This window comes from Molossus molossus, unplaced genomic scaffold (genome assembly GCF_014108415.1).
Source record: "Molossus molossus isolate mMolMol1 unplaced genomic scaffold, mMolMol1.p scaffold_m16_p_11, whole genome shotgun sequence".
Lineage (NCBI taxonomy): Eukaryota > Metazoa > Chordata > Mammalia > Chiroptera > Molossidae > Molossus > Molossus molossus.
Window position 1 is genome coordinate 51,000,383 of NW_023425346.1, and position 22,565 is coordinate 51,022,947.

At 39.4% G+C, this 22,565-nt stretch overlaps 1 protein-coding gene and 1 pseudogene across 5 annotated transcripts in view; one reads left to right on the forward strand and one right to left on the reverse strand.

Moving 5' to 3' along the window:
* The window catches only part of ABI2 (abl interactor 2), a 183,063-nt gene that overhangs the window by 151,049 nt on the left and 9,449 nt on the right, over window positions 1-22,565 (reverse strand). For all 5 annotated transcript variants that reach the window (XM_036253509.1, XM_036253510.1, XM_036253512.1 and 2 more), the window contains exons 5-8: window positions 17,315-17,482; window positions 14,662-14,740; window positions 2,433-2,548; window positions 1,280-1,334 (exon numbers count right to left, since the gene is read on the reverse strand). In XM_036253509.1, the coding sequence (XP_036109402.1) occupies window positions 1,280-1,334; window positions 2,433-2,548; window positions 14,662-14,740; window positions 17,315-17,482 (418 nt within the window). The remainder of the gene's footprint in view (window positions 1-1,279; window positions 1,335-2,432; window positions 2,549-14,661; window positions 14,741-17,314; window positions 17,483-22,565) is intronic.
* Window positions 6,294-7,176, forward strand: LOC118625133 (annotated as a pseudogene).

The window sequence follows — 22,565 nt, forward strand, 5'->3', positions numbered from 1 at the left end:
CAACCCTGGCCAGGTGGCTCAGCTGGTTGGAGCATCATCTAATACACCAAAAGGTTGTGGGTTTGATCCCTGGTCAGGGTACATACCGAAGTTTCAGGTTCAGTCCCTAGTCGGGGTACAGATGGGAGGCAACCAATGTTTCTCTCACATCAATGTCCCTTTCCCTCTCCCTCTCTCTCCCTTCATCTAAAAATTAAAAAAAAAAAAAAAAAATCAATAAAAAACATATCCTCAAGTGAGGATTTAAAAAATGAAAAGGTTCGACACAAGCTTACCTAAATTCCATTTAATTTGTAATATCTGAACATACCTAAATATCAATAATTTTACAACAGCAAAAATTTATGGGAAGTTTATATTTGTAGTCATTGTTTTTAAGAAAATTTCCTTCAATAGAAAGAGTTATAAACAAAATCCTTCAAGTGAACATAATTTTTTTCTATTTTAAATTGATGTTTTAATACTTCCTTTTTGCATTTTATGTTAGCATATTTTTACAGATATACACAAAATTTTATAAATAGTGTATGAATGAATGGTACTCTGCTAAGCTAAAAACCAGTAAGGAAACTTAGAAACATGTCACAAATTTTAGATTTGTAAATAAAATCACCTTCAAGCCAACAAAAGAGTTCTTTTAAATCAAGATTTCTGTAGCCTATCTCTTCTGTTGGTAGACCTTAATAATAGAAGATTAAACTGGAGTCAAAGAGAAATGCCTCAGCAGGATACTAAAAAGCTTACTGCTTGGTCAATGGCAGTTCCTTTTTTTTTTTTTTTTATCCTTACCAGAGGACATTTTTTCATTTTTTGTTCAGGTAAAGTGAGAGAGACAGAGAAAGAGAGTAACATCGACGTGAAATGGACATATCGAGTGGTTGCCACCCACACGACCCAACCAGGGCCAGGGACAAACCGCAACCGAGGTACGTGCCCTTAGCGGGAACCGAACCCGGGTCTCTCAGGACCGCAGGCCGACGCTCTAACCGCCGAGCCAAACCGGCCAGGGCAGTATAGCAGTTCCTTTTAAAAGCACTAACTAGAATTCACAATCCATCAGCTATGTCAAAATGTGATGGCAATGTTCAGAGGTGGCTTAGAACACCCAGGGGTTGAAAAAAAAGGTACCTGTGTGAATCAAGCCTTTCAAACAAGAAAAAAAAAGAAGAGGGAAGGAAAATCATAAAGAGGTCTTACAAACAGTGTTTCCCATATTTTAGAATAGCTTTATCTCGTATATTTTATACTCTCCCTCAAGAAGGAATCAAGTCATACTTACATTTTGCAGTTATTATGCAACTGGCCAGAGAAAATATCACACTGTCTTCTAGGATCTAGGAAACAAAATGAAGTTTAAAAATTATAAAATGCAAGGTGGCCTGTATCAGATCCTACTAAAATAACTTGGGACACAGAATTAGGGTCAAAGAAAGGGAAAAAGTACATTATTTCTTTATGATGTTTCACTTAAAAAAATCTATGTAATATAAAACCAACCTAGCCCTGGCCGGTTTGGCTCAGCGGTTAGAGAGCGTCGACCTGCGGTCTGGAGAGACCAGGGTTCAATTCCCGCTAAGGGCACATGCCTTGGTTGCAGTTTGTCCCCGGCCCTGATTGGGTCGTGTGGGTGGCGACCACTCGATGTGTCCCTTTCATGTCGATGTTTCACTCTCTGTCTCTCTCCCTCCCACTTTATCTGAACAAAATATCAAAAAATGTCCTCGGGTGAGGATTAAATAAATAAATAAATAAATAAATAAGAACCAACCTAAATATTCTATTGCCCTTTTTCATACAGTACACATTTACCTATATTATTACCGTTTCATGATACATATTTGCAAGTACACTAGCTCAGTCTTCTCTTTCCTCTTGGCCTGGTACAGCAACGAAGCCTCAGAAACAGTGAAGAGCCTGCCACTCATTGTCCTTGGAGCCTGATTCAATTTCTGCACTCACACACAACAAAAAGCCACTTCTGTCTATGAAGACTTGCATGTGTAGAATGGGGCTGAGGATCCCTACAATCAAAGGGTGTGGCAATAATGGTTTCACTCCCGTTCTTTGCCTGACCACACCACACGATACGTAAGATGGTCTGCTGGGGGGTAATAGACACACCCTGGAACAAGTCAAGCTGCCACATCTGATCTTCCGGGTAAAGCAGCTTAGTCGATAAAGGCTTATACAGGTCCTCTTATTTTATGATCAGAGAATTTTGGCTCAATATTTGCATACCCAAATATTAAATAATATACAACTGCTTCAAAGAGCTAAATAGTAGAAGTCTAAATTCTTACACTGTTTATGGATGATGTAGAGTAAAAGAAAGCCACTGAATTTTGTAGGGCATCTGGATTAAATTAATAAAAATCACACTCTATACATGTGTGACTAGCTTTTATTTGACAAATATTTAACAATTATATTACCTGTTGGTCATTAAGGTTCCCTTGTACTAAGGAGTCAATGAAAATACATTGACTAAAGTTCCTTCCTTTTCGTTCTTCTATGATTTTCTTCAAAATAAATTCCAGTTGCATAAGGGCTTAGAGAAAAAAAACAAAAAAAGATTTTAGAATATAAGCACTTGTAAAGATTAAACTTTTAAAATATTTCTGTAGAATGCTACTACTTCAGAATAAAATTTTCAAAGGCAAAAGAGTAGTAAATCGCCCTGGCCGGTTTTGCTCAGTGATTAGAGCATCAGCCTGCAGTCCAGAGACACCCGGGTTCCGTTCCCGCTAGAAGCATGTACCTTGGTTGCAGTTTGTCCCCGGCACTGGTTGGGTCATTCGGGAGCCACTCAATGTGCCCCTTTCACATTGATGTTTCTCTCTCTCTCTCTCCCTCCACTCTATCTGAACAAAAAATGAAAAAATGTCCTCAAGTGAGGATAAAAAAAAAAGAGTAGTAAATCAACAATTTTTAAAAAGCTAATTTATGTTTAAACTCATCTACTTTCTTTTCCTTCTCTTTATTTTACATATGTACCAAAAAAGTACATAAGATATATATGCACAGTCTAAGGAATAATTATAAAGCAAAGACCCATAATATCACCACCCAGGTCAAGAAATAAAACAAGGCCAGCACCATAGAGGCCTCCACACACATATATATCTCTCTCCTGATATTATCAATCTTCTTTCTAATTTCTGTCCTCTTAACTTTCTTCTCTCAAATCAAGTATCATCCATTTAGGGACAGAAACAGATGTGAAATAACCAGAAAAGTAAACTCCTGAAACCTAAAAGATATAGAATAAATAACTGATACCCAACAATCTAAAGAATTATCCAAAGTTCATTTCTCAGTCACCATCTTACTTGACCTATCAGCTTTTGATATTGTTGATCACTTACTCTCCAGGAAACACTGTTTCATTTGGCTTCTAGGATATTCCACACTGTCTGGGATACCACTCTTTCCTCCCACTCTACTACCTGCTGATTCCCAGTCTCCTCTGTTGATTCCTCCTCATCTCTAGACTTTTTTCATGATAGAATGTCCAAGGTCAGGTCTCACATTTTTGGACCTCTTCTCCTTTTCTAATTATATTCATTACACTGGTCATCACCAGCTCAAGGCTGTAAATATAATCTATGTACTTAACACTTCCAAATTTATATTTTCAGTCAGAACCTCTTTCCCCTGAACTCCAGACTCACATATCGTATAACCATCTCAGCATCTCCTCATGGATGCCTGAAGCATATTAAACATAACATAACCAAAACTGAACCCTTGACCTTTCCCCTCAAAGCTTGATCTTCCTAGTCTGCCCCATCTTATTTCCCAATAACTTTTTTCAATTACTCAGGCCTATAACCTCGGTGTCTCCTGTCTTATACTACATATCTAATGTCAGCCAATTTTGGTGGCTCTAGTTTCAAAATACAGAATTACTCTGCCTTATTCTTTTTTCCTTCTATATTTTCTGCTGCCTGTCACCTAGTCCACACCACATTATTTCTCTTGCCTGGTTCACTGTAATAGTCCCCTAAGTAGTCTTCTTATCTTATAGTAATAACCTAGTCATACAATGATCTATAAACCAGACAAAATCTGTCCCTCTCCCCAGTCTTTATGGCCTCATTTCTTTCTATTCCTCCCTGACTCACTTCACTCCAGCCATACCATTACACTTCAGATATACCAGGGAGAATCCAACCTCAAGGATTTAGCAATTACTTTTCCTCTACATGGAATTGTCTTCCTTTGGGCATGAGGATATCCACATGATCTGCATTGACTGGTTGCAAGTGTTTGGTCAAAAGTCAGCAAATCGAAGATACGGCGGGCAGGACCGGAGAGAGGGTGAGTGTGTGAAAGAATGAGAGAGTGTGTGAGAGAGTGTGAGTGGACATGAAGGTGGAAGACCAAACCCCAGCAGTGCAGAGCGATGGAACAGAAAGTTCCTGTGCTGTAGACAGCAGCAGCTAGTTACCGTGGTAAGCGGCCTTTCAGGGCGCTTCTCCCTAAGCCGCAAGGAGGTCCCACCATTTTGGAAGATCCCAGGCCTTGCCTAGGAGGGGGCAGTGGGAGTGGCTAGGGCCCAGCAACCCGAGCCCACCAGCACACCTGGAACCATCAAACCAGTGGACACACACAGACGGGTGCGCAGTAGTGGAGCTCCCAAGGCGCCAGTCACAGAAGCCAAGGACAACCAGGAGCCCAGCACCATCCCCCATAGTAGCAGCCCCATCAGAGTCTAGATATATCCCCAGCAACAGAGGCTGGGGAGCAGACATCCATCCGCAGGCAACAGAAGTACAGACCAACAGCTGAGATCCATCCTCAAAAACTACATCAAAAGCTGAGCAGAAGTTGAGCCCCACTGGGCAGCAGCACTCCCCAGCCGCCAGCGGTGGGACCTGGGGCTCCACAGAGGCCTGTGCAGTCCAGTAACTCACAAGAGCAGTGGGAAGCTGGAGCCCAAGAGTGACTGCTGCCAACCAGCTGCCCACCTGCGGATACTGTAGGGTGCGGGAGTACCAGAGAGGCCTGTGCGACCCAGCAGGGACTGTAAGATCCAGTTACCCGTGGGACCTGCGGGGTGCTGAAGAACCAGAGAGGCCTGTGCGACCCAGCAGGGATTGTGCCATCCAGTTACCCGCGGGACCTGCGGGGTGCTGAAGCATCAGACAGGCCTGTGGGACCCAGCAGCCCATAACACAGGCATAGAGTCAGGTCCCCAAAGGGACTGTGCTATCCAGTTACAGGCGGGACCTGCAGGGTACGGGGGCACCAGAAAGGCCTGTGCAACCCAGCTGTGCAAAGATAGGCACAGAGGATGTGAAAATGGAGGTGGAGTGAATAGAAGCTACACAGACGATCTCCCAGGACCAAATTGGAATTACAACTAAAATAAAGACAAATCCTCGGAAAAAAGCAACAGAAAAGCAGCAAGACAGGACCATATAACCAGGAACACTGGTAGAATCTGCAGAGGTGCGAGAGAGGGTGGCAGACTGGGAACCCACGGACAGCAGCAGTCTTAGCTGTGAGCAGCGCACTTGGGGAATAAAGACCAAGCCCACTCCACAGCACAGAGAGCTTGGACAGAGTGCTAAAATAGCCACAGCCACTCACCTGGGGGCTACGGCAGAGGGAGGGCAGACTGGACTGAAACTCTGTAGGGAAAACAGGGATTTGGAGGGCACTCAGAGTTTTTGCTGAGTTGCAGCCACAAAGGACGGTGGCCAGTGTGCTCCGTCCCAGAGTTGTGGGGAGAAGAAGCAGTCCCCTACCCCCTCGGAGATTCAGCCTTTCCCAAGTGAGGCAAAAAAAATGCAAATTGAGGATCATTAACAACCAGCATCTATCCCACCCTCTGGAAATCCTCTTATACAGAACACCAGGGCTACATTCCAAGGCAATGAATAACAGACTACTAGCCACCAGGAAAAAGCTAGAGGATAACTGAACCTTTCCTGGGTTTGCAAATCTACCCAGGAAAGTAAGACTTGACAGTGGTGTTTAACATGGGCCCACCCAGGCTCATCCAAACCCAGTAGAGGGAGCCACAATCAGCAGAATACCAACAACCACAGGGAAATTTGGCAGGCTCCAAAACCCACTGAGATAGCCAAAATGGTGAAACAAAGAAACAAATCCCAAATGAAAGAACAAGAGAACTCTATCGAAGATGAGATCAATGAAATGCAGCTAAGCAAATTATCAGAGGTAGAGTTCAGAGCCATGATCTTGAGAAAGCTCAACAGCATTAGTAAGGACACCAGTACTATGAGTAAATATATAGAAACATTGTCTTTTTCCCATCTTGCAAAATGGTGGGAGAAAAACCTGAGAAGCCGGATACTAAAGAGAACAAACCTGATAATAAGGAGAAGAAACCTGGAGCTAAGAAGGCTGATACTGGTGGCAAGGTTAAGAAGAGTAACCTCAAGGCCAAGACACCTAAAAAGGGGAAGCCCCACTGCAGCTGAAACCGTGTCTTAGTCAGAGGAATTGGCAGATATTCCCAGTCGGCTATATATTCCCGAAACGCCATGTACAAGAGGAAGTATTCCACAGCTAAATCTAGGATTGAAAAGAAAAAGGAGAAAGTTCTTGCTACTGTCACAAAACCAGTTCGTGGCGACAAGAATGGTGGTACCCGAGTGGTTAAACTTCGCAAAATGCCTAGATATTATCCTACTGAAGATGTGCCTCGAAAGCTGTTGAGCCATGGCAAGAAACCCTTCAGTCAGCATGAGAGAAAACTGCGGACTAGCATCACTCCTGGAACCATTCTGATCGTCCTCACTGAGCGCCACAGAGGCAAGAAGGTGGTTCCTGAAGCAGCTGAGCAGTGGCTTGCTACTTGTGACTGGACCTCTGTACCTTAATCAAGTTCCTTTGCATAAAACACATCAGAAATTGGTCATTGCCACTTCCACCAAAATTGATATCAGTGGTATGAAGATCCCCAAACATCACACTGATGCTTACTTTAAGAAAAAGCAGCTGTGCAAGCCCAGGCACCAGGAGCGTGAGATCTTCGACACAGAGAAAGAGAAATACGAGATTACAGAGCAGTGCAAGGTTGACCAGAAAGCCGTGGACTTGCAAATTCTGCCAAAACTCAAAGCTGTTCGTCAGCTCCAGGGCTACCTTCGCTCTGTGTTTGCTCTCACAAATGGGCTTTATCCTCATATAATGGCGTTCTAAATTTCTTACAAAGAACTTAATTAAATGACTGATCTATTATTAAAAAAAAAAAAAGATATAGAAACACTGAAAACCAACCAAGCGGAAATGAAAAATGACATAGCAGAAATTAAGAACACATTGGAAGAATTAAACAGCAGAGTAGAGGAAGCTGAGGACCAGATCAGTGAATTAGAAGACAGGGTAGAAAAAAATCAACCAATCAGAAAACCAAAAAGAAAAATAATTAAAAAACAGGAAGATAGCTTAAGAGAACTGTGGGACAACTGGAAACGTAATAACATTTACATCATAAGAGTCCCCGAAGAGGAAGAAAATGGGCAAGGGTTAGAGAATATATTTGAAGAAATAGTGACAGAAAAGTTTCCTAACTTGGTGAAGAAAGAAGGCATTCAAGTTCAAGAAGCACAGCCCTGGGCCGGTTTTGCTCAGTGGTTAGAGTGTCAGCCTGCGGTCCACAGACACCCAGGATCGGTTCCCGCTAAGGGCGCATACCTGGGTTGCAGTTTGTCCCTGGCCCTGGTTGGTCGTGCAGGTGACAGCCACTCGATGTGTCCCTTTCACGTTGATGTTTCTCTCTCTGTCTCTCTTCCTCTCTCTCCCTCCCACTCTATCTGAATAAAAAATAAAGAAATGTCCTCGGGTGAGGATAAAAAAATAAAAAAAGCAGCAGCAGCACAGAGAGCCCCAAGTAGGAAGAACCCAAACAGGCCCACACCAAGACACATACTAATTAAAATAACAAAAATTAAAGACAAAGAGAGAATCCTAAAGGCAGCAAGAGATAAGCAACAGGTTACCTACAAAGGAAACCTCATAATGCTCTCAGCTGACTTCTCAACAGAAACACTATAGGCCAGAAGGGAGTGGCATGAAGTAATCAAGGTAATGAAAAACAAGGATCTGAATCCAAGACTACTCTATCAGGCAAGGCTATCATTCAAAACAGAAAGTCAAATAAAGGGCTCTCCAGACAAAAAAAAAAGGCTAAGGGAATATATTAACACCAAACCAGCACTGCAAGACATGCTAAAAGGACTGCTGTTAATAGTAGAAGAAATAGGAAGAAAAACAGAACCACACTAAACAAAAATGGCAATAAATAAGTATATATCAATTATCACCTTAAATGCTAATGGTTTGAATGCACCGATAAAAAGACACAGAGTAGCTGACTGGATAAGAAAGCATGACTCACATATATGTTGTTTACAAGAGACCCACCTCACAACAAAAGACACACATAGGTTGAAAGTGAAGGGATAGAAAAAGATCTTTCAGGCAAACGGAAAGGAAAAAAAGGCTGGGGTAGCAATACTCATATCTGATAAAGTAGATTTCAAAATGAGAACCATAACTAGAGACAAAGAAGGCCACTACATAATATTGAAAGAATCTATCCAACAGGAAGATATAACCTTGGTAAATATATATGCACCCAATATAGGAACACCAGCATATATTAAAAATCTTTTGGAGGACTTCAAAGGAGAAATCAACAGCAATACAATCACAGCAGAGGACTTCAATACCCCACTGACATCACTGAATAGATCTTCTAGACAAAAAATTAACAAGAAAACAGACTCTAAATGAAGCTCTTGATCAAATGGATTTCATAGATATCTATAGAGAATTACACCCCAAAAGTGCAGAATTCACATTCTTCTCAAGTGCACATGGGACATTCTCAAAGATAAATCACATGTTGGGGCACAAACTAAGTCTCCACAAGTTCAAGAAGATTGAAATCATATCAAGCATCTTCTCAGATCACAGTGGCATGCAATCAGAAATCAATTGCAAGAAGAACATGCAAAGACATTTGAAAACATGGAGGCTAAATAGCATGTTATTGAACAATAAATGGGTTACCACGGAGATCAAGAAAGAAATTAAAAACTTCCTGGAAACCAATGAAAATGAACACACAACAACACAAAATCTATGGGATGCAGCGAAAGCAGTTCTGAGAGGGAAGTTCACAGCATTACAGGCCTACCTCAAGAAGCAAGAAAAATATCTAATAGACTATCTAACCTCACAACTTAAAGAACTAGAAAGCAAACAAAAAGAAAACCCCAGAGCAAGTAGATGGAAAGAAATAGTAAAGATCAGAGCAGAAATAAATGACAAGGAGACCAAAAAAACAATTCAAAGGAACAATGAAAAAAAGAGCTGGTTCTTTGAAAAGATAAACAAGATTGATGGACCCTTAGCTAGACTCACCAAGAAACAGAGAGAGAGAACCCAAATACACAAAATCTGAAATGAAAGAGGAGAAGTAACAACTGACAGCACAGAAACACAAAAGATTGTTAACAAATATTATGAACAATTACATGGCAACAAATTCGACAATCAAAGCAAAATGGACCAATTTCTATAAACACATAGTCTCCCAAAACTGAACCGGAAAAAGATAGAAAACTTGAACAGACCAATAACAACAAAAGAAATTGAAGATGTAATAAAGACTATCCTAGCAAACAAAAGCCCAAGCCTGGACGGCTTCACAGGGGAATTTTACCGAACATTCAAAAAAGAACTAACACCCATTCTCCTCAAACTATTCCAACGAATTCAAGAAGAAGGAAGACTTCCAAACTCGTTTTATGAGGCCAGCATAATTCTAATTCCAAAACCAGAAAAAGACACTACAAAGAAAGAAAACTACAGGCCAATATCCCTGATGAACATAGATGGCAAAATCCTGAACAAAATACTAGCAAATCAAATCCAGCAATACATAAAAAAAAATTATTCACCATGACCAAGTGGGATTCATCCCAGGGATGCAAGGATGGTACAATATTCACAAATCAATAAATGTGATACACCACATAAACAAAATGAAAGATAAAAATCATGTGATCATGTCAATAGACACTGAAAAAGCATTAGACAAAATCCATTACCCATTTCTGATAAAAATGCTCAGCAATGTGGGAATAGAGGGATCACATCTTGATATAATAAAGGCCATGTATAAAAGACCTACAGCCAACATACTCAATGGGCAATAACTAAAAGCATTTCCCTTAAGAACAGGAACAAGACAAGGATGCCCACTTTCGCCACTCTTATTTTTATTTAACATAGTATTGGAAGTCTTAGCCACAGCAATCAGACAGGAAGAAAAAATAAAAGGGATCCAAATTGAAAGGAGGAAGTGAAACTGTCATTATTTGCAGATGATATGATACTATACGTAGAAAACACCAAAGATTCCATCAAAAATTTACTAGACTTAACAAATTTGGCAAAGTAGCAGGATACTAAATTAACGTCAAGAAATTGATTGCATTCTTATACACAATGACGAATTCACAGAAAGAGAAAATAAAAAAACAATCCCATTTACCATTGCGGCAAAAAAATTAAGATACCTAGGAATAAATGTAACCAAAGAAATAAAGGACCTATTCGCTGAAAACTACAGGTCATTGAAAAAAGAAATAGAGGAAGATATAAAAAAGTGTAAGCACATACCTTGTTCATGGATTGGAAGAATTAACATCATTAAAATGTCCATACTACCCAAAGGAATCTATAGATTCAATGCAATCCCCATCAAAATACCAACGACATACTTCACAGAACTAGAACAAATACTTCAAAGGTTCATATGGAACCAATAACGACCCTGAATAGCCACAGCAATCTTTTTTTTTTAATCCTCACCTGAGGACACTTTTCCACTTTTTGTTCATATAGAATAGGAGGGAGAGAGAAGAAGAGAGAGAAAAAGAGAAATATCAATGTGAAAGGGACACAACGAGTGGCTGCCACCCACACAACTCAACCAGGGCCGAGGACAAATTGCAACCGTGGTACAAGCCCTTAGCTGGAACCAAACCCGGTCTCTCTGGGCCACAGGCTGATGCTTTAACCGCTGAGCCAAACCAGCCAGGGCAAGCCACAGCAACCTTGCAAAAGAAGAACAAAGTTGGAGGGATCACATTACCAGATTTTATGTTATACTACAAGCCAGTGTAATCAAAACAGCCTGTTTCTGGCACAAGGACAGGCATATAGATCAGGAAAACAGAACAGAGAACCCAGAAATGAACCCAAGGCAATATGCTCAATTAATATTTGACAAAGGTGGCAAAAGCATACAGTGGAGTAAAGACAGCCTCTTTAATAAATGGTGTCGGGAAAACTGGACAGCTACATGCAAAAAAATGAAACTAGACCATCAATTTACACCATACACAAGAATAAACTCAAAATGAATAAAAGACTTAAATGTGACTCATGAATCCATAAAAGTCCTAGAAGAAAATGTAGGCAACAAAATTTCAGACATCATATGCAGCAGAATTTTCACTGATACATCACCTAAGGCAACAGAAACAAAGGAGAAAATAAACACATGGAACTACATCAAACTCAAAAGCTTCTGCACAACAAAAGATACAGTCATCAAAATGGAAAGGCAACCCACTGTATGGAAGAGCATAATTGCCAATGATATATGAGATAATTTCCAATATATATAGAGTGCTCATACAACTCAACAAAAGGAAGACAAAGAATCCTATTGAGCCCTGGCCAGTTTGGCTCAGCGGTTAGAGCGTCGGCCTGCGGTCCGGAGAGACCCGGGTTCGGTTCCCGCTAAGGGCACGTACTTCGGATGCAGTTTGTCCCGGCCCTGGTTGGTCGTGCGGGTGGCAGCCACTCGATGTGTCCCTTCACATCGATGTTTCTCTCTCTCTCTCCCTCCCACTCTATCTGTACGAAAAATGGAAAAATATCCTCGAGTGAGGATTAAAAAAAAAAAAAAAAAAAAAAAAGAATCCTATTGAAAAATGGGCAGAGGAACTAAATAGACACCTCTCCAAACAGGACATACAAATGGCCAAGAGACATATGAAGAAATGCTCAACATCACTAATCGTTACAGAGATGCAAATTAAAACAACAATGAGGTATCACCTCACCCTGTCAGAATGGCTGCCATCAACAAATCATCAAACTACAAGTGTTGGCAAGGGTATGGAGAAAAGGGCACTCTAGTACACTGCTGGTGGGAATGCAGTCTGGTGCAGTCACTATGGAAAACAATATGGTGTTACCTCAAAAAATTAAAAATTGAACTGCCATTTGACCCAGTGATCCCACTTCTAGGAATATACCCTAAGAAGCCTGAAACACCAATCAGAAAGAATATATGTACCCCCATGTTCATAGCAGCACTATTTACAATAGCTAAGATCTGGAAACAGCCCAAATGTCCATCAGTAGATGAATGGATCAAAAAGTTGCGGTCCATATACACAATGGAGTACAATGCAGCTGTAAGAAAGAAAGATCTCTTATCCTTCGAGATGACATGGAGGGACCTGGAAAGTATTATTTTAAGCAAAACAAGCCAAACAGAGAAAGACAAGTATCATATGATCTTACTTATTTGTGGAATATAATGAACATAACAGTCTGAGGAATGGGGTAGTCCCAGAGACATGGAAGTGGTGTACAGACTGACAATCCCCAGAAGAGGGGATGGTGGCGAAGAGATAAACCACAGAACTTATATGCATGTATACATGAACAATGGACAACAAAGCTGGGGACAGGGCAGGGAGGGGACAATTAGTGGGGGGGAAAAAGAAACATCTGTAACAAAAATTAATTAATTAATTAATTAATTAAATAATAAAATTACAAAAAAAAAGTCACTAAATCTTTACAAGGCCTTTCCTAATAACCTTATTTCAAACTGGATCCTTGCCACCTCTAGCACTCCTTGTCTCCCTTCCTGATTTAATTTTCTCCATAGTATGTCACCTTTTAACACACTTATTTCGGTTACTTATTTAGAGTATCGCCTGCCTCTTCCCACTATAATGTGCCACCACAAACAGGAATTTTTGTTTGTTTTGTTATACAATCCAATTAGAATAAAAAATTATAAATTATTGCCCTGGCCAGTTTGGCTCAGTGGTCACAGGGTTGGCAAGCAGACCAAAAGGTTGCAGGTTCCATTCCTGGCCCTGGTCAGGGTTGTGAGGGAGGCAACCAACTGATGTGTCTCATATCAATGTTTCTCTCTCTCTCTCTCCCTCCCTTTCTCCCTTCCACTCTCTAAAAAAAAAAAAAAATCAATGGAAAAATATCCTCAGGTGAGGACTAACAACAAAAAAATTATTAATTTTCATTTATATTAATTGAATCAATGTTCGTGAAATACATTTCTTATTAAGGGGAATTACTCGTAATGCACTCAAGATAATTAGAATGGTAATGAAAACCAGATAGCAGAAAATATGTGAATTAAATTGGCTTTTCTGGACTTATGTTGGATATCAAGGTAATCACTAGGATAGTAAGCCCCATGAGGACAGGGATTGTAGTCTTCTATATAAAAAAGACTGCCTAGCACATATGGGCCTCAATAAATATTTGTTGAAAGAATAAAGGAAGAGAATCCTGGAAGGCAATACCATTATGCACAGAAAATAATCCATTATTCCAATGTAGTTTATGTATTTTAATTTACCCCAACCTACTTCCAAAAAAGGAACTGAAGCAGTTTAGAATAATCATTAAATTACCGATAGAATATATAGAATTAAATAAAAAGGAGAAAATTAATTAGGGGAGCCATCTTAAACTAAAAGTTGCTAATTTTCTTGTACAGTTTACAAAGTTTTAACAAATGCCAAATTATTTTGAAAATATTTTTACTCATTGTATAATGGCAATAATTTTTTATGTTGCTACACTTTTTACAAATATCTACAAAATACTTAATTATGTTGATATTATTTCCTTAATATTTCCTATATTGTTGGATATTTATTTATTTATTTATTTATTTATTTTATCCTCACCCGAGGACATTTTTCCATTTTTTGTTCAGGTAGAGTGGGAGGGAGAGAGAGGAACAGAGAGAGAGAGAGAAACATCGATGTGAAAGGAACACATCGAGTGGCTGCCACCCGCACAACCGACCAGGGCCGGGGACAAACTGCAACCGAGGTACGCGCCCTTAGCGGGAACCGAACCCGGGTCTCTCAGGACCACAGGCCGACGCTCTAATGGCTGAACCAAACCGGCCAGGGCTATTGTTGGATATTTAGATTGTTTCTGGTTTTCTACTTGCAGTAATAGCAGAAACAGAAATATTCAGAGAATATTTTTCTTCTAGATAATTTCATCCATCATTTATAAATCTTACCATGTGTCATCAAACTGCTTTCCCAGGATTGTACCCTTACACTTTTCATTAATCCTATAGGCTATACCAACTCTACAGCATTCTCATTCTGCAGTGAGTACCAGAGTTTCATTTATTAATTCACTGCTTTTTCCTCTTGTTCAAGAACTTTCATTATAGAAAATGTAGAAAAATAACAAAAAGAGAAAAAAAATACATGACTTAACTCTCACTGTTCCAAGGTAGCCCGAGATAATCCGAGATAAAATAGAGCACACATCCTTTTGTCCTTACTAAAAATTAAGACTGGCAAAACTTACCATCTTCATACTGTTTTTTCCGAGTTGGACTTTTATCAAGTGATCCATCTAGAAAGCCTTTTCCAATCTCAGACCAAACCTGAAAATAGGAAAACATACCTACTATCTAATATGTAGATTTTCTAAATAATACCAAGCAATCTAAGCTAATAATTGAGGAGCTCCCATCTTACCAACAGAACTGATCATTAAGCTCTCCCTTTAAAGTAAGCTACATAATCATGTACTCATAGTGTCCAAGAATAGAGCAAATATATTTTAATAATTTCAGTCAAGACACTTTCGCCAGTTGGTATGGCTCAGTGGATTAAGTGTCATCCTATGGACTAAGAGGTCCTGGTTTGATTCCCAGTTAGGGTACATGCCCGGGTTGCAGGCTAGATACCCAGTAGGGGGCATGCAGGAGGCGGCTGATCATTGTTTCTTACATCAATGTTTCTCTCTCTCTCCCTTCCTCTAAAAAAAATCAATAAAAACATATTTTAAAAAAAGACACTTTCAAACTAATTATAACTGACAAGTCAAAATTTCCTTTCTGCCCTGGCCAGTATGGCTCAGTTAGTCAAGAGATGTCCCATGCACAGAAATCTCCCTGATTCTACTCCTGATCAGGGTATATATCCAGGTTTCAAGTTCAAGCATGGTTGGGGTGCATGTAGGAGGCAACCAATCGTTGTTTCTCTCTCTCTCTTTCCCTCTTCCTTCCTCTCTAAAATCAATAAAAACATATTTTTTAATAAGGAAAAAAAGTTCCGTTTCTTTAAAAGGTATGAGAATGGGGAGGAAAAGAACACGGCAGCATGGTCAATTCTCAATTTTTTATTATAATGGCACCAGTGGATAAATAAAATCACAGGGAATTCATTGGGAATTCCACCATTTACTTCATCTGGAATACGACAGATCCAGAAAAAGGTTAAAAACTAGAGTAAGATTGCCCTGGCCGGTTTGGCTAAGTGGGTAGAGCATCAACCCGTGGACCAATGAGTTGTGGGTTCAATTCTGGCCAAAGGCATGTACCTCGGTTGTGGTTCATCCCCGGCCCTGGTTGGGTCGTGTGGGACACAACCAGTCGACGTGTCTCTATCACATCGATGTTTCTTTCCCTCTCTTTCACCCTCCCTCCCACTCTATCTAATGATAAATGGAAAAATATCCTTGGAAGAGAAATAAAAAATGGAAAAAAAGAAAACTAGTCTAAAATTCGGAGATAGTAAACAACAGAAGAGACTTCCAGTTATTTCAAAATTGGGTAATTAGCCCCTAAAAAAACTTAAACTTGTTTATCATTCAAAAGTTTTAAAGAGCCCTGGCCGGTTTGGCTCAGCGGTTAGAGTATCAGCCCGCAGACCGGACAGACCCAGGTTTGGTTCCTGCTAGGGGCATGTACCTCGGTTCCGGTTTGTCCCCAACCCCAGGTGGGGTTGTATGTGTCTCTCTCACATCAATGTTTCTCTCTCTCTTCCTCCCTCTCTTCCTCCTGTTCTATCTGAAGATAAATGTAAAAAAAAAAAAAAAAATGTCCTTGGTTGAGGACAAAAAAAAAAAAAGAATAAAATCCTGCTATTTGCAACATGGATGGATATACAGGGTATTATGATAAGTGAAATAAGTCAGAGAGAGAAAGACAAACACATGATTTCACTTACATGTAGAATCCAAAAAATAAGCAAAACAGAACAGAAATAGACTCATAGATACAGGGAACAAATCAATGTATGCCAGAGGGGAGGTGGATAGGGGGATGGGTGAAAAAGGTAAAGGTGAGTAAGAGGTACAAACTTCCAGTTATAAAATAAGTCACAGGGATGGAGTGTATACCAGGGAATATGTCAATATCATAATAACTTTGCATGGTGATACATGGTTACTAGCCTTATCATGGTGATCATATTGTAAAGTATATAAATGTTGAATCACTGTTATTCACATGAAACTAATATATTATACATCAACTACATGTTAATAAAATATTTATTCTTTTAAAATAGAGAAAAATAAATTCCATACGTGAACCTAGAAAGAGCAAATAGCAAATCAATTTTAAACTGAATTAGCCTTTCTTCAAATCTCATTCCCCTCACTAGCATTTTAATGCTCAGTGGTTTTAACTCCTTTCTATATAAGACACAGTCTAGTTATATTAAATAGTTTTTTTCTTTTTCTAGGATTCAGTATTATTTTACAATATACTTGGTTAGTATTAAAAGAAAATTTCTTTAGGTATAATTTTTAAATTTCAAAAATAGTAAACAAAAGGTAATTCTTAAATTTTTAAAAGAAACAACAATTATCTTTGTTGGCATTGTTGCTTTTAGCTCAAAACAAGGAAATGCTGTACTATAAAATCTTAAACCTTATTCTTTTTTTTGAGAGTGGAAGTGGGGAAAAGAGAGGGAAACATCAATGTGTGAGAGACTCGTCGATTGCTTGCCTCCCACATGCATCCCAACCAGGCCTGGGGTTGAACCTGCAACCTGGGCACATGACTGTGACCAGGAATCAAACCTGAGACCATTCCAGGCACAGGCCAAGGCTCTTAACCACTGAGTCACACTGGCCAGGGCTTACACCTTATTTTTGAGAGGCAAAGTCTGCATTATTTAACTATCCAATTTGATGAGAAAAATTTTAAATTTGCCCCTAGACTTACTGTGCCATGATTCTTCTGGAAGCGAATGACTTCCTGGTCATCTTCAAATGTACTACCCATTACCACCTGTGTAACAGACTTCATAGCAAAACCAAGCATATGCTGGCAAAGGGGTACATGCTGGGACTCTGGGTAGGAGAGCCATTTATCTAATAATTCTTCTGAAAGCTGAAAGAGAACAGAAAACCACAATGATTTATTGTTTCCTCTTGCTAAATCTTAGAGAAATTCAGCAAGTAGATTCATTTCACAGAGTACATAGCTCAACTCAACTCTGTAATCAAAGTAAGCATCAGGTGAATCAAAGTAAGCATCAGGTGATTAGTTAATCTGTCAGACTCCCATTGGCTCCACCTAAAATTACATCCTTAGTGATTCAGATTCAGATTCTGTCAAAGGGTTGGTTTGCAAAACAAAACAGAACCACCACCACCATCACAACAACAAAAGTTCAAAGGCTGCTAAAACCTTAAAGCTAATTGAAATTAAGAGACTAAACTCTTACCATCTAATTAAAGATAGTAAAAGTTCACCCTAGCCAGTGTTGCTCAGTGGTTAGAGTGTCGGGCCACGTACTGAAGGGTCATGAGTTCGATTTCCAGTCAAGGGCATATACATGGGTTGCAGGTTTGATCCCCAGCCCCAGTCAGGGTGAGTGCAGGAGGCAACCAATCAATGTGTTTTCTCGCACATTGATGTTTTTCTCTCTCTCTCTCCCTCCCTCCCTTCTGTCCTTCCACTCTCCCTAAAAATCAATGGGAAAAATATCCTCTAGTGAGGATTAACAAAGGAAAAAATAGTAAAAGTTCATCACAGAGTACACACGATATAGTAAACAATCAATACATGAAGATGTGAAAGTCCTAGACATGCTTGAGTAACAGAAAACTCTCAGAGTCTCTGTCATCCTTTCATTCAAGTACTTATTAAATCCCTTGTGGAAAAAAAACAATGTGTAGGGAAAAGATCAAAAGCTTTGGAATCAGAGAATCCAGGTTTTAGTTCTGGAATCAGGTTTTATTTCTGGCTCTCACTTAGAAGTAATGTGACTTTGGGCAATTTGCTTAACTTTTCCAGTGTTCAGATGCCTCAACAGTTCAATAGGAATGCCCTCTCCTACCCTGCATGGTGGCTGTGACAGGGATAATCATACAAATGTCACATAATGTGGTAAGGGTTTAGTGAGGTAATAGATATAAAGCCCCTTTCGTGTTAGAAACTCAAATTTAAGCTCTTTTCCCATATCAACTCCACAAAAATTTTGTCACTGTATAAAGGATTAAAATTAACTTTGAGAAACAGATATTCAAAATGAAAAAATAAGCACAACATAAGTTTATATCTACTTAAAGTGAACTATATAGAATATAACATTGTTTTTGGAAGGAATATAGCATTGTTTTTGGGAAGAAGGGAAAGGGAAGCATGCATGATTTCATAGTATCAAGATTAATTAATTGAGCCAGGTAATATACTTATTTTTTTCTTTTTTGGTAATATATACTTTAAAAGAACTCTTTGAGACTTGGGTGAAGTATGAAGAAAACAGGAAAATAATAATTAAAATAGAATATAACTATATAATTTGAAAAGTACTTTCATATTACTAACAAAATAATTCTACCTATTTTAAAAAGTTAGAATTTAGTAGTTATTGTTGAAATCACATAGCTTCCTTCATACTAAAAAGTAAAAAAAAAAAAAAAAAAAAAGATTTTGGAAATAAACCATTCTATTTCTAGATGAAAACAGAAGAGCCAGTATAAATTTGACATATAGGTAATGACAGAAGTTCCAATTGGAAAGGCAAACAATGGGGGGGGAAGCTTTCCTGTAAAAAAATAAAATAAAACACATTAACAGATGTAAGCTAAACCCATAAGATTACCGTTTTCAAAATATCACAGTTCAGTTGCTTCAGAAAACATTATTTTTCTTAGTAAGCATGAGATTTTTGCCTCGAAACAATTCTAGGAAATGTATATAACTTGCAACCACAGATGGGAAGCCTAAGTGGGTGTCAGCGTTCACCCACTTAGATAATGAACTGTCATACCTTACCTTGTTCATCACTGGATCTACTCCTGAATGTCTAATCTTAAACTATCAGGCCCAGGCCATGTGACACAGCTATACCCTTATGTTATGATTTACAGCCTTAATGCTGATCCATTTTTGAATTTACAAGTACTACATGTCAATGCTAGATCCATATGCTTCAAATAGTATTTATTTGCACGTAAAAGGTGTGTTCCAATGCTTTGTCTATTTGTTCATTTAATTTTCACAAATGGTTACACTGTTGTCTCACCATTAAGTTCATGTCTTTTTCCCACCAATTTAAAATACCACTTATCATACATTGAATTCCTGCATGATTTGAGACTGTTTTCGGACATTGTCTATTTTGTTGATCCAGAAATATGCTATCATCATAATTTTGAAAATTTATAGTATTATTATAATAATATTTCCCATTACTATTCCCTTTCAAAATGTTCCAGAAGAGATAATGACTTCCAGAATGGTGGATAAGGACCTTGGTGATCCCATTCTTCCTCAGAAACAATGAAAATACACGCAAAACAACCAAACAACTAAGATCAACCATTTCAACACTTTGTAAGTTAACCAAAATCCAGTACCCACTAAGAAGTGTCTATCCACAAAAATAACTGAACCTCAGTGAGACAGTGTTGTATTTATTTAAGGTTATTTACCTCTCCCTTCTCTCTCCAGCTCTGTAATAGGGTAAGTAAAAGCCAACAACACTGCAGACTAGAGATTTTTCCATTGATTTTTACATAGAGGAAGGGAGGAAGGGAGAAAGAAAAAGAAACATCGATGTGAATGAGAGAGACACATCATACCACCCTGATCAGGGGTGGGGATCTAACCTGCAACCCAAGTATATGCCCTTGACTAGGAATGGAACCCGACCCTTCAGTCCAAGGGCCAATGCTCTAACCGCTGAGCCAAACCAGCCAGGGCTAGGGAAGTGACATTTAAACTAAGAGCTAAGAATGAATATACATTAACTAAATGAATAGATAACTAAGGGAGAAAATACAGGAATTGAAACTAGAATATATAGAGGCCTTGAGATTGGAGAGAACAAGGTACAGTATAGAACTAAAGAAACCAGTACACCAACAATGTAACCACAAATCAGAATGTAGGAAACAAGGCTGGAAAAGTAGGCAGACTTTTTATTTATTTATTTATTTATTTATTTATTTATTTAATCCTCACCCGAGGACATTTTTCCATTTTTTGTTCAGATAGAGCGGGAGGGAGAGGGAGGAAGAGAGAGAGAGAGAAACATCGATGTGAAGGGACACATCGAGTGGCTGCCACCCGCACGACCAACCAGGGCCGGGGACAAACTGCAACCGAGGTACATGCCCTTAGCGGGAACCGAACCCGGGTCTCTCTGCACTGCAGGCCGATGCTCTAACCGCTGAGCCAAACCGTCCAGGGCCAGACTTTTTTTTTATTCTTCATCCGAGGGCATTTTTCTACTTATCAGATAGAGTGGGAAGGAGGGAGAGAGAGAGACAGACAGAAACATCGATGTGATAGGGCCACATCAACTGGTTGCCTGCCGCATGACCCGACCAGCACCGGGGACAAACCACAACCGAGGTACGTGCCCTTGACAGGAATTGAATCCACGACTCATTGGTCCAGGGCCAACGCTTCAACCTCTGAGCCAAACCAGCCAGGGCAGTAGGCAGACTTTTAAAACTTTTCAAGACTATGTTTTGGAGTTTGTTCCAGGAACAACAGGAAGCCAGTGAAGGATTCTGATCAAGGGAATGATAAAATAATAATTGCATTTTGAAAGTATCTATTCTCAAAGGTTCTGAACGTCGAGTCCACAGATACCAAAGGGTCTATACATAGAACCTAGGAGTCCATGAACTTGGATAAGGGCCAAAAAAAAATCTTCATTTTTCACTAATTTCTGAATAAAATTTAGCATTTCCTTCCATTATGAATATAGGCCCTTTCACATCATATTACAGTCAATGCAAAAATCTCAAAAGGAAAAAAATGGTTTTGTCCCCCATAATATCTTTACTTTAAAATCATGGAAGTTGCCCTGGCCAGTTTGGCTCAGCAGTTAGAGCACTGGCTCGTGGACCAGCGAGTCCTGGGTTCGGTTCCCACTAAGGGTACATACCTCAGTTGCAGTTTGTCCCCAGCCCCAACTGGAGTCGTGTGGGTGGCAACCACTCGATGTGTCTCTCTCTGTTCTGCTCTATCTGAAGATAAGTGCAAAAATAAATAAATAAATAAAATCATGGAAGTTTTGGAAGCACTATTAGATCTTGCTATTTAACGCATTAATAATGTAGCACATATATTACAATATCAGAAGTTTTTCTAAAAATAGTATTTTGATAACTTTATTGGTCTCCTTTGTAGTTTTACATTTAAAATGTCATTGTCAGAAGGAGTCTATAGTTTAACCAGATGCCAAGGGGTACATGTCATAAAATAAGTTTAAGAATCCCTACAGAGGGTAAGAAATAAGGAGATACAGAGAAAAGGACAAGAGAAGGTGGAGAAATAAGCAATACTTTTTTACTTTAAAACATATCATAAACATTTTACTGTGTTATTAAAATTTTTCCCAAAATAACTAAATACAGGATTACTTTTTTCTGATAGTCATTTTACAAAATATAGAAAAAAATTTTAAAGTCCTAAGGAGCCCAGCCAGTGTGGCTCAGTTGGTTGGGCATCATCCTGTGCACCAAGGGGTTGCTGGTTCAATTCCCAGTCAGGGAACATGTGCAGGCTGTGGGCTCAATTCCCAGTAGGGCATGTGCAGGAGGGAGCCAGTCTATGTTTCTCTCTCTCTCTCCCTCTCCCTTCTTCTCTCTCTAAAATTCAATAAAAACATACTTTTTAAAAAAAGTCCTAACGAAAACATAACTTTTTTTTTTTATCCTCACCCGAGGACATTTTTCCATTTTTTATTCAGATAGAGAGGGAGGGAGAGAGAGGAAGAGAAAGAGAGAAACATTGACGTGAAAGGGAAACATCAAGTGGCTGACACCCGCACGACCCAACCAGGGCCAGGGACAAACTGCAGCCAAGGTACATACCCTTAGCAGGAACCGAACCCAGGTCTCTGTGGACCGCAGGCTGATGCTCTAATCACTGAGCCAAACCGGCCAGGGCAAAAACATAACCTTTTAATACTATTTCTTAACCAGTGATAATCATGTTTAATATTTTA